Source organism: Agelaius tricolor, unplaced genomic scaffold (assembly GCF_023055355.1).
Source record: "Agelaius tricolor isolate 1412-34295 unplaced genomic scaffold, bAgeTri1.0.p SCAF_15, whole genome shotgun sequence".
Lineage (NCBI taxonomy): Eukaryota > Metazoa > Chordata > Aves > Passeriformes > Icteridae > Agelaius > Agelaius tricolor.
Window position 1 is genome coordinate 2,849,811 of NW_027269275.1, and position 17,629 is coordinate 2,867,439.

General features: G+C 39.8%; 1 protein-coding gene across 1 annotated transcript in view; it reads left to right on the forward strand.

Annotated features, from left to right (window-relative positions):
* The window catches only part of LOC139596190 (transcription initiation factor TFIID subunit 4-like), a 158,582-nt gene that overhangs the window by 34,301 nt on the left and 106,652 nt on the right, over positions 1–17,629 (forward strand). Inside the window, exons 8-10 of the mRNA XM_071440229.1 lie at positions 1,156–1,261; positions 5,272–5,386; positions 13,394–13,563. Coding sequence (XP_071296330.1) covers positions 1,156–1,261; positions 5,272–5,386; positions 13,394–13,563 — 391 coding nt within the window. The remainder of the gene's footprint in view (positions 1–1,155; positions 1,262–5,271; positions 5,387–13,393; positions 13,564–17,629) is intronic.

Sequence of the window (17,629 nt, forward strand, 5' to 3'; positions counted from 1 at the left end):
ATGGCCCAATTTGTTTTTTCTTCAGAATTCATCAGAGATCCCTCATTACTCTTGTCTTGTTTTAGTTTTCACCTGTCTGCCTTGCAGTTTTGGAGCCCTGGTTGAAATTCCCCATTGCTCATCCTGCTGTCCCATTTGCAGATGTTTGTGCTTTCCTTTTCTCCAGATGTTGCTGTGCAGTCCCAGCTTTGGCCATTTGCTGTCCAGCTGAGTGCAGGGATTTAGGAACTCCTGTGGGAGTGGTGCTGCCTCCCAGGGAGGGGGAGGAACTCAGTTGTGACTGTGAGCAGCCCCAGAGTTGTGGTTGGAATCTTCCTCAAATAGCTGTTTGCCAGTGGTTTATTTGCAGAGTTTATTTATGGGGATTTTTACAGCTCTGCAGCATCCACACATCTTTCTGAATCTTCTGTTCATTACATCTGTGCCCTGATCATATGAATGTTGATTTTTTTTTTTTCAATTTTTTTTTTTGTTGAACGTTTTGCTGTTGATTACACATGACCCTTGCATGTGTTTTCTTTTTGATTTTATTTGTTTATGGGTCAAATTTTACATTTCTAACCCAGGTTGAGTTTTTAAGGAAGAACTTCAGAACCTGAATTAGTAGTAAGTGAAACCTTGAGAATATCAAATTAGCATTTAAAAGATTTGTAGTATATGATCACCACAAAACTTGGTTTGCTTTCTTGTGTGTATCTGGCTTTGGAACCCATAATATTTTAGAATTTATTCTTAGTATGTTTTCTTTAAAAAGTGTAGATATTTAGTACAAAGCCTAATGTTTGTAGGTGGATACCACTACAATGATTGCAGCATTTTCTTCTACAAAACTGCTTTTCCTCTAGTAAAATGTCTAAAGACAAAAGTCTGAATTTTCATATTAACCTTACGAGTTTGAAATATATTTTTAGTGAAGGTTGTGAGGTATGACATCTGTGTCGTATATTATTGAATTTATTTAAAGCATAATGGCAATCTAGGTATATACACACACACACAACCACATGCTTTACATGAATATGACTTTTGTCACCAGCTGCTTGTGCTTGTAGAGGTCCACGTGCTTATCTTGGTGCTGACAGCTATCAGTGTATTTACCTTGTGTGTGTTTGTGTATAAGGAGTATAATACAAGTATACTTTTCTTTAATAATAGCAGATTATCCAGTCAACATCTGCTCAAACTGTGAAACGAACCCCTGCTTGCCAGACTACCCAGATTAGGATGCCAGTGGTAATAACTCAGACCATTAGACCACAAGGTATGGGTTTCAATGTTTTAGTGAGATTGTTACCTTTGTATGAATTTTGTTGTCATTACAAACGAGTAGCATGGAAAAATGTACAGTGTTGACATTGGCAACATTGTTGACATTTATTTTTACTTGAAGCTGGCTGAAAAGTGCATGTTTTCATATGCAGTTTCAAGGTGTTTTGGACCAACACAGTGAAATGTTTTGAAACAACCCTAGGACTACACTCTCATACGTTTAGCTCCTCACTTAGCAGTTTTTCACTGAAAGTTCTAAACCAGGTCAGGAACTTGGCTCTCACAGTCTTCAACTGTAACTATGGGCCAAGAAAAAGATTCTTTATTTTCCTGAAGCCTCATGGATGCCTCAATTTAATCATTCTACTTCTAATTGATACTCCTGAAGCAGAACATGGTAATTCCCATCTCTGCAGCTACAGAGGTCAAGGTGGGAGCCCTAGAGAAACTTGTCAAGCCTCAGGTTGGTTTTCTTTGACTCCTGTCAGTGTGTTTAATTTTTGGTGAGGTCAGAGACTGCTGCTGCAGCCTGACATGCCATGATGAGCCACAGCAGGGGTTTGTGCACACCTTGCTCAGCTGGCTGTGCACAGGTGGGTTCATGTCTGGCTGATAGTTCCCACTTTCTAAGAGGATTCTTGAAGCCTCCTTGCTTCCTAATAAATACCCCATTTGTTCCTTTCTGCCACTGAATCTCTTAGGCTTGGGTTTTATTTTTCCTGACTATGTGTGAGAGTATCTTACTGGATGTGGGCATTTACAGATTGAGGGTTTGTAATGGAATACAGAGCTTGTCATCTTCAGGTGCTGAATCAGGACTCAAACCAGTTCAAATGCACATAAAAGCTATTGCTGCCTACTTGACTTCATTGCTTGGTTGTTTCTATTCTCCTTGGGAAAAAAAGCATCAAAAATGTTTAACAGCAGTTGATGTTTTACTTGCTCTGCTCTCCTAGGGGAATCCAAAGGTTGAATGGACACAAAGACCAAGCTGTCACTGTAACCCTGTAGGCTGTTAGGGAGGAATACAGTTACTCACCATAAAGTGTGTTTGTTTGATAGCACTGATACTCATGTCCTGAGTTTATAACATGTCCATGCATCTTACAGCATGAGCTTTCACTTCTGACTAATGTGTTTGAGAGTGAAGGCAGATTTCATTTCTTTGCTTGTTCAGTCTCCAAGTTGTGAATGTCAACAGTGTACTGAGAATTTCACTGCATGATACTGGCATCTGTCTTTTAAACAGTAGCTTCAAAATAGGAGTTTATTCTTGATAGCCCTTGATCAGCCACTGCAATGCAACTTAACTGGCAGTTTGTCTTATGGCAGATGGTTTTATAAAAGCCAATTTATGCAAGGTCCTACTTTCTGGTGAGCTTATTCAAACTTACAGATTTGGTGAAGCCCTCCAGTATATGGTTTTATTTACACAGACAAAACAAACAAGAATAGGCATTTAGAAAACATCCCAGTATAAAACCACTCATCCTGCAGGCCAGGGAGCAGGCTGCCTGTGTGCTGGCAGCACTGCCAAGAGTGCATCATTGTGATGTATTTTTCCTGTAAACACCAGTGTAATGGTATTTTATACTGACCCAGGGATTCCTGCAGAAGGAGCTAATATACTGGAATAGGGCATCATCTCAATAAAAATTCTGGTAGCATAATTTTGTGGAGTGTGGCTTGTTAAGGGTTCTTACCTCAGAACTGGGCTGACCTCCACACAGTGCTGCATTTTCCTCCTTGGCAGGAGTGAATCTCCAAGTGTGGTGTATCTTCAGTACATCCATGTGAACAGACTGTAATGCTTCTTAAAACAATAGTTTAGATAAAAGTGGCATGCTTTAATGACCTTTATATAAATAAAATGACTTCCACACCAGTGGAAGTAACACCATTGTTACTGCATGAAAAATTCACACTCCTTTACCATAACACTGCCAGTATAATAATTAGGTGGATTCCATCTTATGGATTGGATGGAGGAATTGAGCCAAATAATAAAATAATGAACTGGAGTATTTGTTGCAGCTATTTAACCAGTGCTGAAATACAGCTAGGAATTTATAAGCTCCTAAATTTGGGCTTATTTTTCTAGATCATGCTAATTAAAATTTGAAGCAAGGATGCAGTGGTGAAAGACTCTGTATGTCATTACCAATCCCATGAAATATCTAGGCCCACAGGTGATTTTAATTTTCAACTATGTTCTGCCCATAATAAAAATGGATGTTTTAGTCATATTTTATGTCTAACCCTTAGTCATGCACAGTTGTAATTTATTTTACCCAGAAAACTCAAATGTCATCCCAATTCTTACATTCACTTTGCCAGATCCATTGAGTGGAATTACATATACTTGGGGTGAATGTGAGACTTAATTCTTCCATATCCATGTGGATATACATGTTTTGGGGGTATTTTTTGATCAAGTATCATCTGTAGAAAACAAAGCATTGATACTGATTCCAAAGAAATTTATTAATTCTGGAGGAGTGCTATTGGTAATTTAAGTTTGCCATTGCAATAATTTTCAAGGTTAACACATTTTTAATCTTCTAGATCTTAATTGTACAAAGCAGAAATCTGCTAATTTTTTATTATTGTATTATTTCTTTCCTACCTTCCAGTTCTCTGAGTAGAAAACCTTTCCATTAGTTCATCTGAAATAGATAAATGAATTGCCTGGTCTATGAACTAATGCTGTCTGTGACATCTCATGGACCTTGAATATTCTGATGACAAAATATTTTTATTCCCCAGGCTTGAGCCTGAAGTCCTAAATCTGGTTTTGTATTTGCTGATGTTGAGAGTCCACATTACAGTTTATTTATACAGATGGAGAACTGAACAAACACTATCAAATATTCTTCTCTTTAAGATCATATGTTGGAGTTGATGAAGACTTCAAAATAAAAACAAAAGTAATGCAGGACTCAGTCAAAGCTAGCAGCTTTGTGTTAGCCAAAAAAATGTTCTTAAAAGGATTGATTAGGATAGTTGTGTTTCAGATTTTTACTATTCATGAAAGAAAAATACTGTAACTCTGCTGAGGTTCTTACCATGCCATTTATGTGCACCTGAGTCCCTGGGTGCAGGAACAGCCTTCACATCTTCTCCAAGTCTCAACAGTCTGTAATGCTCAATAAAATGGAGTGATGCCCAAGAGAGAGGTGATACCTTTGAAATCAAGTAGATTGAGTTATTTTTACATACCAAAGCACAGGTGGGATTAAAGGAGCCCAAAGTGTAACCCAAGTAAATGTGTTTAGGCAGCCAGGGAGGGCCTGCTCCAAGTTCTGTGTCAGGGAGGAATTTGGATCTCTTTAATTTACTGAATGTCCACCACACTTTGGCTCATTTAGAAAGCCCTGTTTTACTTGTACTTCAAGACTTGTAAAGTCTAGATACAGACATGAATTATTTTTGGGTCATTGTTTTCAAGATGAGAAAGCAAAAGGCAACCTTAGAGGGGGTGTGTGTCAAATTTGGCAATAATGTTTTTTCTTTTATATGCCACGCAAAACATGTTAAAATACATGCAGTATTTTCAGTTCTGAAATACATATTTTCCACTGCAATAAAGGACAATTACTACATAGAAAATGTAAAAGGCATAGCTAATACCCTGAGTAACTCTGACTTTAAGTGTTTGTATTCAGAACATTTCAAATTTGCCTTCTTTATTCTGCACAGTTTATCCAGAAAAGTGGTTTACTGGCAATTGCAAACACACTTATAGCCATTATAAATATTATAGCTGTTCATGGCCAATGGTTTTTGGTTTTGGAATCTTCACTGTTCTGTAAATATTGAACAAAATAGAATGTTAATATAAATTTTGTATTTTAAATTGTTCTTCTTCAGCATATAGTCTTTAAAAATAATAACTTCCTTTGTTTGCAATTTACAGACAGTTAAATTTAGTTCCTGGACAGAAGGTTCTTTGATGTAAATTGTCTAAGACAGCTCATAATAACATTGCTTGGTGTTTTTCAGGCACAGTAGGGAAGGCACCAACAATACAAGCCAGTAAAAGTCCTGGGGGCTTTGGTGTTCAGGTCTCTGCAAATCAGAAAAACAAGCTGAATGACCCTGGAGGTGGTTCTTTCAGGTAAAAAAAGCAAAAATAATAATAAAAAAATGCAGCGGGGTGGTTGGGGGGGATTTGAAGTATAAAACAGAATTCAGAATTGGTGTAACACCAGAGGGCAGTCTTTTACAATAATTCCTGTCTTTTTTTCCTGGGATTGGATGGCAATTTTCATATTTAATTCTATTTTTAAAGAAAGAAGAGAATCATTACATATCTTGAGGATTTTTCTCCAAATGCACATTTTAACATTTAACAAAAACATAAATTCTGTGGATTATAATAAAACTTCAGCTGAATGGAATTATAAGAATCTGTGCTTGGTGTTATGCCCTGGCTTCTGCTGCTCCTGTGGAATGTGCCTTGCTGGGAAGGTGCTGGTTGTGAGGACAAAGCCTCTGTGGAGCAGGGACAGTCCTGGGGCCCAGGGGGGATCCCTGAGTGGGGAATTGCTGCTCCTGGCTTTAAAGGGAACAATTTGCTGTGTCTGAGCTCCCTGTGCTTCCTCAGCTCATGGAGGTCGGTGCTTTGTGGGCCCCTGTAGGAATCAGGTGCTGCAAAAAGGGTTCAGCACAGTACAGGGATGCACTGAGCTGCTCTGCCAGTTCTTTGTACTCCTGACTTCTATTATATATATATTTATATATATTTGGGATATTTTTACTTCTGGTAGTGAAAAGCAAATCTTATGTTCACTGCATTTTGCTCTCGCTAACACCATTTTAGTTGTGTTGAAATATTTTCTTTCTTCATTGAATGACAAAATATTCCTAGGTTTTAATTTTCATCTTCTGGGATTCTTATGTTGCTCTGACATCATCAAACCACTAATTAATTTTCAGGCTTATGCTTTTGCAGGTGAAGTAAAGGAGAATTTGTAGCTCTTTGAAATATCTCTGCTTTGAGGCATGTCAGTATTGTAACTAATAGTAGTAGTACTTAGTATTAATCTGGAAGCAAAATCATTCAATTTTTTATTTTCCAATGCTTTTGCCTCCCACTGAGTATTTAAATGAATTAAAATGTCTGTTGGGTTCAATTGTACTGTCTTAATAAGTATTTTTTATGTTTGTAAGCAACATGAGCATTTATTCTTCGTTAGTATTGCTTTCAATTTTACATACACCAAAAGGGACAGCATTTTTTTAGCTGGATGTTGTAAACTGTGCCAGGATTGATTCTTGCATTCACTTAGTTTATACATAGAATATATTAGGTTAGCTGGAATTGTTAATTTTCCCTTGGGGAGAAGCAAATGCTCAAGGCACTGATTGATAAATCAATAAATCTTTAGTGAGTTTGGTAAATAAGCTGTCAAGGGTGTATGTCATTTTTCCTCTAGAGAACAAATTTTAGTCAGAATGAATGTGTTTGTTTCCTTACATTGTTTTCTCCTTCAAAATAGTAAGACACAAAGCTGCATTTAAATAAGTCCATAAAATTGCAAGGATTTATTAAACAGCAGCAAAGATCAAGCTTTTTCCTGATATCTTAACAAAGAATTCAGTTGTTTGCATATTTGCATTTCAACCCCTAACCTCTCCTGAGGACAAATAGATGTCTGACTATTAAGCCTAAAGGCACAGAGCTGGAAATCTGTATTAATCCTCTGAATGCTGACTAGTTTTCCTCAACATTCCCAGCGTGTGTGAAGAATGTGTTTTTAGCCAGAAGGCAAACTGGCATCTAAAGCAAAGCAAGAATTTTGAAAAATAGTTGTGTTATGTATAAATTTATTTTGCCCTTAGTGTTTTATTATTGCATATTTGTTTCATTATTTTGCATTCTGCTTTCTTTAAAATAACTTATTTGAACTTTTCACTTTTGTGAGCAAAGCGTTGGTCACTAGAAATAGAAATTTGAACTTCATTGTTCTTTGGGGTTTTTTTCCTCTATTCTGAACTGTAGGAGATACAAGATGGAATTACATTAAAGATCTAGCAATTAAGAATTTTGCAGATTGCAGCCATGCCTTTAAGGGCAGCATTTATTACTGAACTGTGAGACTGCTCACATGAGCTCACTGGTACAGTAGCTGTTCTGGGATGCAGAGTTCTCAACCCAAGAGTTCTGCAATGTGAAGCTGTGCTGGTGAAATTTTAGGTCACTTTTTTTGGTATTAAATTTATTATTGCTGTATTTTTCAGAGAGAACTACATACAACCCCAGTTAGTTGACTTTTCAACTCTGTTAATACCTAACAGAGTTGGTATGAACAACCATTTTTAGTAATGTTTCTGTTTGTTTTGCAAGCAGAGGTCTGGCCTTGGGTTTGTATCATAAGAGGCCAGCTCGAGGTTTCTGTGGCTGAGAGAAGCACAAATCCCACTGAGGGTGCCAGGGACCTGCCTGTGTGTCCCCAGCTGCTGCTCATCACCTCTGCTCCCCTCAGAGTTCACTGGCAGCAGCTCCTGCAGGCTCCCAAGGGATTCTCCCCACGGTTCAGGTGGTGGCCATTGCAGGGAACCAGTGGAACCCTTTGTTCCTGATGCTGAGATGGAGCCACTTCAGTGGGGAGGTCCCTGTGTGCTCTGTGTTCCTCCAGGGATGGGGGTGGCTCTTTGTCCTCTTGTGGTATCCCAGCCCTTCCAGACTGCTCAGCAGGGCTCAGGGCAGGGCCAGAAGTGACCAGATCCATCCCTTGGTGTGTGGGATGATGCTGTGGTTTGGGTGCCCCTTCCTTTTGACAGGAACCTTTCCCTTTCTGGAGTGGTGTTTCTGAATTAAATCTCAGCTGAAACCTGGCAGTGTCAGGTTTTATACAGCCAGTGTGATGGGGTTTGTTTTCAGAGACAGTTCTGTGAGGTCTCTGAGATCATTTGAAGCTGAGCTTAGTATCTGTGTTTTATTCTGCTGTCTGGCTGCATTTTGAGGTGGACTCTATGTAGAAATAAAAAAATTGTTTTCAAACCTACCTTGCATAGCGAAAAAATTTCTCTTGTCTAGTATTTTATTTTTATTTTTAAAAATAAAAGTATAGCAACATAAGCAAAGCAGCTTGCCCTTTAAAACTAATGTGGATGTTAAATGGATAACTTCAAAGTTTTCATCTCAAAATGATATGTGAAAAAACCTTGCCCTTGAGGTTTTTGTTTTTTTAAATGAATATTTCAAGCTATAAGGGGATTGTGTTTTTTCCATGTATTTCAAAATCAAGGAAAATGCTGATCATTAATGTGGTCTGTTCTGTCAGCCCTTTTGCTTATCAGAGAAGAAGATTCTGCATAGAGAATGGATTGTGTGGCAAAGCAGTACTAGGGAGACATTTCCAATTATAACGTGAATGTCAGAATAAACATTATAATTGATGTGTAAATGGAATCTATGCCATTTATAAAATATAATACAGGAGTGGCTGTTCCAGTAATTTCTGGTCACCATTTATGTGCCATGTATTGTTGTTAATCTCTGATTGTGTGGTCCATGGGATCAGTGGGATGTTGGGACTTTGTCCTAGTGACATGCAATTCCCTTGCAGGAGAGGGGAGTCAATATGTAATGGTGTCTTGATTGCTTTGTGCATTCTTCTGGCTTATTTGGGAGCAGTTCAGTGGGGCAGTTTGGGACAGCAGTGGCTCAAGTCTGACAAAGTGCCCAAGAAAGAAAAACTGCAATCATGCAGTTAAGGTTTGTTCATAAGGAAAATGCCATCAGGTTTTCTTAATGGCTTGTCTTAGTTTAAACAAAGTCTTTGAAACCTTTCACAGATAACTGTGCAAATACTTTGGGTTTTCCTGCTTATTTTCAGATAAGATTTGTTTTTTGGCAATTGCATGAGTCTTTATAGTGAGGGAAAAGGAGAAGGAAGATTGTTACAAGAGGCTGAATATAGGAGGAAGAACTGGACTCTTGGATTATTATAAGATACAGTTTGTGTTTGGAGGGAGTTTGAGAAGTCATGCTGTCTTAAAAATACCATGTGTGTTGGAATGTTAGATTCATCCTATGAGACTCAGAATTTAGTTCAGTACAAACCAGAAATATTTACTGAAACAGTAGAATTAGGACAGGTATAGTTATATATGCCAAGAAATACGAAATTGTTAAATACTGTGCTCTGATAAAAAAGGAAAGCTAGACAGTAATCATCAATCTAGATGACCACTGGATGGCATCTTTGTTCCACAGAATAACTTCTGAAAACTCACTTATCTGAGCTTAAAAGTTCACTTTTATAGGAAAGTGTTCAGCAAGAAGAGCAACTCTATATATAAATGTATGTTTCAGTATCCAAACATTTTTTCATTATGAGGTTCCTTGAAGTAAGGAGGGTAGGGTTCTTCCTGTCAGAAAAAATTGTAGTCCCAGCTGTGATTAATACATTCCTTATTTGTCTTCCATGTAATACTGAAAAAAAAATAAAGGATGTACTTGCAGATTGTAGCTTGCAAGTGTAAGATGGAAGAAAATTATTCTCTCCAGGAGTTCAGTAATGGTCTTTGTAAGTGCTATTGCATTGGTTTTGATAATTGCATTGAAATCTAATGTGTCCAAAATACTTGTCTGATTTTATTTCACAAATATTTATTTATAATGTGGTCACAGATCTGTACACTGAATAAAAATCAGAGTAGCTGAACTGCTAAGCAGAAGGAAGGTAAAAGATGGATGGTATTTTCTTCAGCTATGAAATAAGAGAGAAGTGTAAACTTCTCTGAGAAGTTATGTTCTAGAAGTCAAGACTGCTGTTTTGAGTTTTTTAATGGGTGATTACTTGAAGGAGATAAAGGTCCTGACAACCTGATGTGGAAATACAGGATTGAGACTCTTGATTACTGCTGGCCAGATGTGCCCAGCTGTGAGAGCTGCTGGGTGAAGGGACAGGATTGGGAACATCTGCCCAGCTGGGAGAGCTGCTGGCTGAGGGACAGGATTGGGAACCAACACCTGTCCAGCTGTGAGAGCTGCTGGCTGAAGGGATGGACAGCACTGGGAACCCCTTTCCAGCTGTTAGAGCTGCTGGGTGAAGGAACAGCACTGGGAACCCCTGTCCAGCTGTGGGAGCTGCTGGCTGAGGGACAGGATTGGGAACCAACCCATATCCAGCTGGGAGAGCTGCTGGCTGAGGGACAGCACTGGGAACATCTGCCCAGCTGTTAGAGCTGCTGGGTGAAGGAACAGGACTGGGGACCCCTGCCCAGCTGTGACAGCTGCTGAGGGACAGGACAGGATTGGGGACCCCTGCCCAGCTGTGACAGCTGCTGGCTGAGGGACAGGACAGGACTGGGGACCCCTTTCCAGCTGTGACAGCTGCTGAGGGACAGGACAGGATTGGGGACCCCTTTCCAGCTGTGACAGCTGCTGAGGGACAGGACAGGATTGGGGACCCCTGCCCAGCTGTGACAGCTGCTATCTGAGGGACAGGACTGGGAACCCCTGCCCAGCTGTGACAGCTGCTGAGGGACAGGACAGGATTGGGGACCCCTGCCCAGCTGTGACAGCTGCTGAGGGACAGGACAGGATTGGGGACCCCTGCCCAGCTGTGACAGCTGCTGAGGGACAGGACAGGATTGGGGACCCCTGCCCAGCTGTGACAGCTGCTGGCTGAGGGACAGGACAGGACTGGGAACCCCTGCCCAGCTGTGACAGCTGCTGGCTGAGGGACAGGGCAGGATTGGGGACCCCTGCCCAGCTGTGACAGCTGCTGAGGGACAGGACAGCACTGGGAACCCCTGCCCAGCTGTGACAGCTGCTGGCTGAGGGACAGCAGGGCTGTGTGGGGCCAGCCCTGGGAACCTCTGGGTTGGTTTTTACCCGGCTCCTCCAGGCTCATCCCCTGGCACCCAGACCCACAGCGGGGTGAGGGCCCACGGGATGTCACCACTGCACTGGTGGTTTGGTCAGTTTGAGCTTTGTTTTGAAGTTCTGGGTTCAAGTCTGTGTTCCTGAAGCTTCTATTTTAAATGGTTCAGAGTTTGTGTTCTGCCTTGGTAGGAGTTTGGTTTTCCCATGGTTTGAGGCCTGCTGGATTTGGGCCTTATGAGTCCTCATTGGTGAGGGTGGTTCTCATTCCATTTCAAGCATTCAGGTTTTAACCTGACAGAATCTTCATTTCTTTCAGTTTTGCCTGTGGTTTTTCACTTGTACTATTACAAATGTTTTTTTGATCATTGATCATTGAATGTTTCAGTTGGTGTTGGTTGTGTGGTGTGGGCACAGAGCCAGTTCCTCAGTGTGGCCCAGGGTCAACACTTGATTATTGTGTCCACACCATGTCAGATGTAAAAGTGACAGGACTGGGGGGATGAGGCACCTCCCTAGGAAGAAAGGCTGAGGGAATTGGGATTTCTCAGCTTGCAGAAGAGAAAGCTCCAGGGTGACCAATTGAGGCTTTCCAGCACCTGAAGGGAGCCTGCAGTAAAGATGGGGAGAGACAATTTACAAGGATGTGGAGTGGCAGGACAAGGGGGAATGGCTCCAAACTAAAGGGTTATAGGTTTACATTGGCTATTAGGAAGGAATTGTTCCCTGGGAGGATGCTGAGGCTCTGGCCCAGGTTGCCCTGAGAAGCTGCCCCTGGATCCCTGGCAGTGCCCAAGGCCAGGTTGGACACTGGGGCTGGGAGCAGCCTGGGACAGTGGAAGGTGTCCCTGCCATGACAGGGGTGGCACTGGATGGGCTTTTACATTTCCTTTCAACCAAAACCATTCTATGATGTTGCAATACTGTTCTCAGGAATTCCATTTGAAGACAAGAAATCAAGTGCTTAACACTCCTGGAAATTAGTAGAAGCTCTTTTGTGTAGACTTTTTCTGGAAAGCATTGTAAAATATTCAGTTTTCTGCCTCAAGTGTTCAAGCACATATCTGCAGGTTTACACAAATAAAAGTCCCTTCTTGACTTCTTCCCACAAAAGAAAACAAAACCATTATCTATCAAACTATTGTAGTCTTCCAGCAACATTGGCTGCTGTAGTGCAGCTAACAGGAAAAGTATGGGAGGAGAGGAGGACCTTGATTATGGATTTCTGGATTTCCCTCCTTTTATTCTCAGACCTTACTTGCAATTGGTTTTTACTGTGGGCATTAAGCTTGTTATAGTGTCAAAGTATTCTAGGGTGCATGGGACATCAATTATGTACCAATTTTTAAAAAAGCTTTTAAATTAAGCTTTTGTTTGCTTACAGTAATAAGTATATTATTGCAGTAATATTACACAGTAATAAGAGTCTGGACTTGAATGTTCTTATCCATATATATGTATTCTGAAAATGATATTCTCAAAGGTTGTGTAATCGCTCTAGAATATGTTGAAATAGTGTTTGTGTCAATAATAGCTGTGAAACAGAATGTGCTAAATCCAGATGGCTGTTTCACAGCTCTGAGTCATCCCTCAGACAGGTAGGAGGTAAAGATGCTTGGGAGATACAGGTATGGAAACTCAAGTTTGTTTGTACTTTCTCAAGCTGCTAAAAAGGATGGCCTGGGAGTTGCTATCATCTTCTCAAATGCAGCTCATTTTCCTAAAACTTGTTGACACACCTGATATTTGTATGTTGCCAGAGAAATTCCAGCATGTACTCCAGCCACACTTGGAGGCCAGGCTTACCTGTGAGCTCAGCATGGCCAGAGAATGCTCCCTGATTGTTGCTGAAAATGCTTTGATGCCTGTTTTAGTAGGAGCTTGTGAAACAGTGCAAGATTAAAAATTCCTGGATGTGCTTTTAATTTCTGTTATTTATTTTACCGTTTTATGCCTAGTTTTCTTTATATAGAGAAAATCCCAATGTTCAGTTGTTACTTTCCTGATCAGCCTGGTTTCACTGGTATCACTGACTCCCAGATGAAGACACCTCTGTCACATCTTCTGTTATCAGTCAGATTGTCCTGCTTCTGATGTTTTCTGATATGGTCAGAGAAATAATGGTTGTTTCTGAAGATACTCTATGAAAATGGAGACACCAGGGGCTGTGTCTCAATCAGCCCAGCCACTGGGCATGTGGCATGATGATTCCTTCTGCAGATGATGCAAAAAATGAATATATGACATGCAGAATTTGGTTTTATATGTTTGTTTTTTTTATTGCAGAGATGATGATGACATCAATGATGTTGCCTCTATGGCTGGTGTTAACCTTAATGAAGAAAGTGCCCGAATTATGGCTACCAACTCTGACTTGGTTGGAACCCAGATGCAGCCCTGTAAAGATGAACCCTTCCTTGCTGCTGTACCTCTCCATAAACGCATACTTGAAACGGGTGAGAAGCACATCCTTTCCTTCTGGGAGTGTTTCCTTCAGAGTCAGGAGGTTCTGAGGAACAGGATATGCTTAGCACTTAAGATGGTTTTTTAAGTATTTGATTCCATAATTTTGTATTTCTAAACTTTCAAGGTTTTTGTGATAAAAGTGACTTACCTCAAGTTGCAAATAAAATAGCATGCTGGTGCTTTTAAACTTCATGCTTTTCCCATGTTTTTTATATCCAAGGATCTCAAGCTCTTTGCAAACATTAATTATTTCTCACAATCCTCCTTCATGTTTTACACATGAGAAGATTGAAACAGAGAGGTAAAGTAAGTAGTACAGGTCACAGAGGACACCTGTGAATAACATTTAACAGAATGCTTAAGTTTCCTGTCAAGATTTTCTTTCCCCATACAAACCAGTTATTCAGTTCTTAACACCTGCATCTATTTGAATGTTCATAGTGATTTTCTTATGGCGTGTTTTCCAAAAGCTGTGTTTGTTTACCATAGCAAAAAGGTATGTTTATTTATTCTGCCATTTGAAAGTGGAAGTTAAAAACTTTAGTAGAATAACTGTTCAAAATTAGTGATGGTTTAAGGGTAGGAAATATAGAATGCATTTTATATGACATGCTTTATTAATGTACACTGTGTGTTCTGGTACTTAAATGTATATTTTCATCATAATTTTCGTTATGTTTTCAGTGCCATCAGTGTCTTAACATACTAAGCTCTGGTTATTTAGGGGTGTAAATTCTATCTCTTTCAGACCTATGCTTACATCACAAATTTTAGGGATCCAGTTCTCAGAGTTTTAAAGATAAGACCAAAACCTTGTTGCAAATCAGCGCTGTCAGGTTTTTTTAAGTCATGTGGTTGCTTCTGAAATGCTGTTTGTGTTTATGTTCATTGAATTAACAGGAGCCTTTTTATATTGCAGTTGCAGGCAAGTTCTTCATTGACTTATTGTCAGACTTCACTCTTGATAAAGGCATTTTAAGTTCCCCTTCAGAGAAAGGAATGTTTAGCAGGCTGTAGCCAGCTGGCTGTGAGGATGTGAGGATGGCTGGGAAGCATGTCCTGCCTTTTGGGACTGCCTCAGCACCACCTGACACTGCAGCCAGCAAGGTCCTCATGAAATGTGCCTGACAAGCTGTTGGGAGGGATGCTCACACAATAGTTGATACAGGTGCAATAAAGGAAAAGGCAACAGACATAAAACTGTTAGAAAGAATGGGAAATCAGTAATGAATTTGCCACATCAGCCTTAATGAGCTGTCTGGCTGTAACAATTGCTGCACAACATGGAGTTGTAATTACAAGTGCAGGACTTACAGGAATCTGTACATACTTTAAGAGCCACAGAACCCATCACACTATTCATCACTGCCTTTTGGGGTTTGCTTCTCTGAGGAACAAATCCCTATGGCTGTTTTTGAAGCTTTATTGGCTTTGATAATTGAAATGAAACTTTCAAAGCTTTTAAAAGCAGCTGCAGGGATTTACTTCTCAAAAGCAGTGAATCCAGAAGAGAGGCCACTCCTAGTGATCTCCTGCAGCCACTTTTAGAGCTTTATTTTGGTTTTACATGAAGCCTTTTATAGTTTTGAAAGTGGCTGTAGAGTTCAGAAGTGGCCACTATCTGGGATCTATGGCTCTTGAGGAGAGAATTCCTTCAGCTGATTTTGAAGTTTTAGAAGCTGGGTTTTCACTGTGTGTGGCCAGATTTGTTGTTTGCTTAGGACCACACACAAATTTAGTAATTTGTGCTACTGGGCACTTAAAATAATGGCATTGTAAGTTCACTACAAGACTCAGTATTGCCATATGTTGCTGTGACAACTCCAGGACTAAGCAAGGCGCCCGTGACCTTCTCGAGCACATTAGGAAAAAGTCTGTGATGTGAGTCCTCATTCTTCTGTTTTCATTATGCCTGTTGACAAATGAGATAAGATACATTGTTTCTTCTTAATTTTGCCTGAATATGACTTGAACAATGTTATTTTCTACCTTTAGGTCTATTCATATTTAATCGCTTCAGTTTTAGGGCAGGTTTTTAATGTTTTACTAAAAGAGAGATTTGTGGTGTGTACAGTATTAGGAAACTGCTCTTGTCTCCTTCCTCAGAAGCTAGATCTTTCAAGTTTTCTGTAATATTAATCTCCTCCTCTCTTTTCTGAGTAAGAGCTCTGTCGAGCAACTCGGTAGTGTTCCCCAAAGGCTGTTTCAGAGATTGTGCTTCCATTCACCAGAGCTGGAATATAAACTGCTAAAGTGAGAGCAGATGCTCTTCAGACTTTGGCAGTAACCACCAGCCAGATGCCTCAAAGACATAGAGAAAGAGGTTTCTTAATATATTGTATGTTCTTATCTCTACTTGAGCTTGGCAGTGTTGTAATCCAAAGTTTATTTTAAATCTAAGGGACTAATATTGATCCATTTAAATGGAAGGAGTAACTGAAAGGTAATTCATGCAAAGATATTCATCCCCTTCCCACATGCTTCCCTATCCAATTTTGTATCTAGTCATTTTGGGCTGCTAATCATTGCCATTTGTTCATGTAGGAAGGCAAGGCTGTGACTGTTTCAAATTCTTCTTTGATGCAAAATCAAGAGTGGGTATTTCTCAGCATATAATGTATTTCTTTTGTTATTCCACTCGGAATCATAAAACTTTAAACCCTGATCTTTCTGCATGACAGCAGAGCACAATGAAACATAGACAAAGGGTTGCAAGGCTTTTGTTTCTCTTTTTTGGGAACTTGAGAGGCAGGGGTTGATATGCATCATGCATGTGCATACCAACTCCTGACACTTTCTAGGTCTTTAGCTTTGGTAGTAGAATCAGTAGTGTTCAGAGGGCAAGCAAGCTGATTAGACCCTCACAAATGAATAATGCTGCAAAATCCTGGCTTTTCCACATGGTTTTATGGGAATGAAACAAGAAAAATAACCTTAATAATTTGTAATTGTTTCACTTTTGTTCATTCATAAGTTACTTTTTGCTGGTTCAGAATGCTGTGTTAGTTAGGTTTTAGAAGCTAGTTTTTTTGACATTGAGTTTTTGCTGTTTACTGAGTGAGGCAACAGGCAACCCTTAGTGAAGCAGGTTTTTAAGTGTGAGTTTTCTATAGCTCATAACCATCTTGTGAAAATAGAGACTCCTTGGCTTTAATTCCTTGATTACAGCATGGTTTCTGAGTGCTGATAAGAACAAGGCTGCACTGCATGTTATAGTAAATGTTAGTGAAGGGTAGCAGGACACAGCAAAGGGTGGCATAAAACATGATCCTTTTTCTAATGCCTGATAACTAAATCCATGGCAGGAGGGAACAGCTGCCTCATGTACTTTTCTGAGAACTTGGTGGTGTCTCAAACCTTCACTGGGGGTTCCAAAAAACTTTGCAATTTTGTGAACAACAGAGCATGACACCTTCACAGGCTTAGAATCTGCAGCAGCTTATTAATTCCCACAACTTCTAGTTCTGATTTCTTCTACAATCACCTTCTACAAAAAGGTGATGCTTATTAATTCCCACAACTTATAGTTCTGATTTCTTCTACAATCAGGTGATGCCATTTTGCTTTTATTAGCTCTCCTTAAAATATCACAACTTGTGAACCCTAACCATAAATTAACAGTCCTAATGCAATAATATTTAAGCAAGAGTTTGGCATATTGTATTCTTTGACTTAGATGCTTCCTTTCTCTCTTCACTTTGTGTTCTTCACCTCATTTTTCTCCTTCAGTTTTATTGTTACAGAGCACTGACTGAATAGAACAGATGTGGCATTTAAGAAACATGGGACTGCTTTGGCCACATGGAATACATTTTGAATACTGTTCATCTTGTATCTTCCAAATTATTTTCCCTTAAATGCATGTGATAGAAGTTTATTGGAGAAGCAGCCATGACATTTTTATTTCACATTCATTCAGAATTTTTTACACCTGCATTAAGAAATCAGATTCTCTATAGCATGTTTTTACAAAATGCTGTATCTGGTACCAGTGTCCTTTGGAAAAGTGTGTTATACTGACTTAGCATAGATCTGCAATATTTCCCACCACAAACA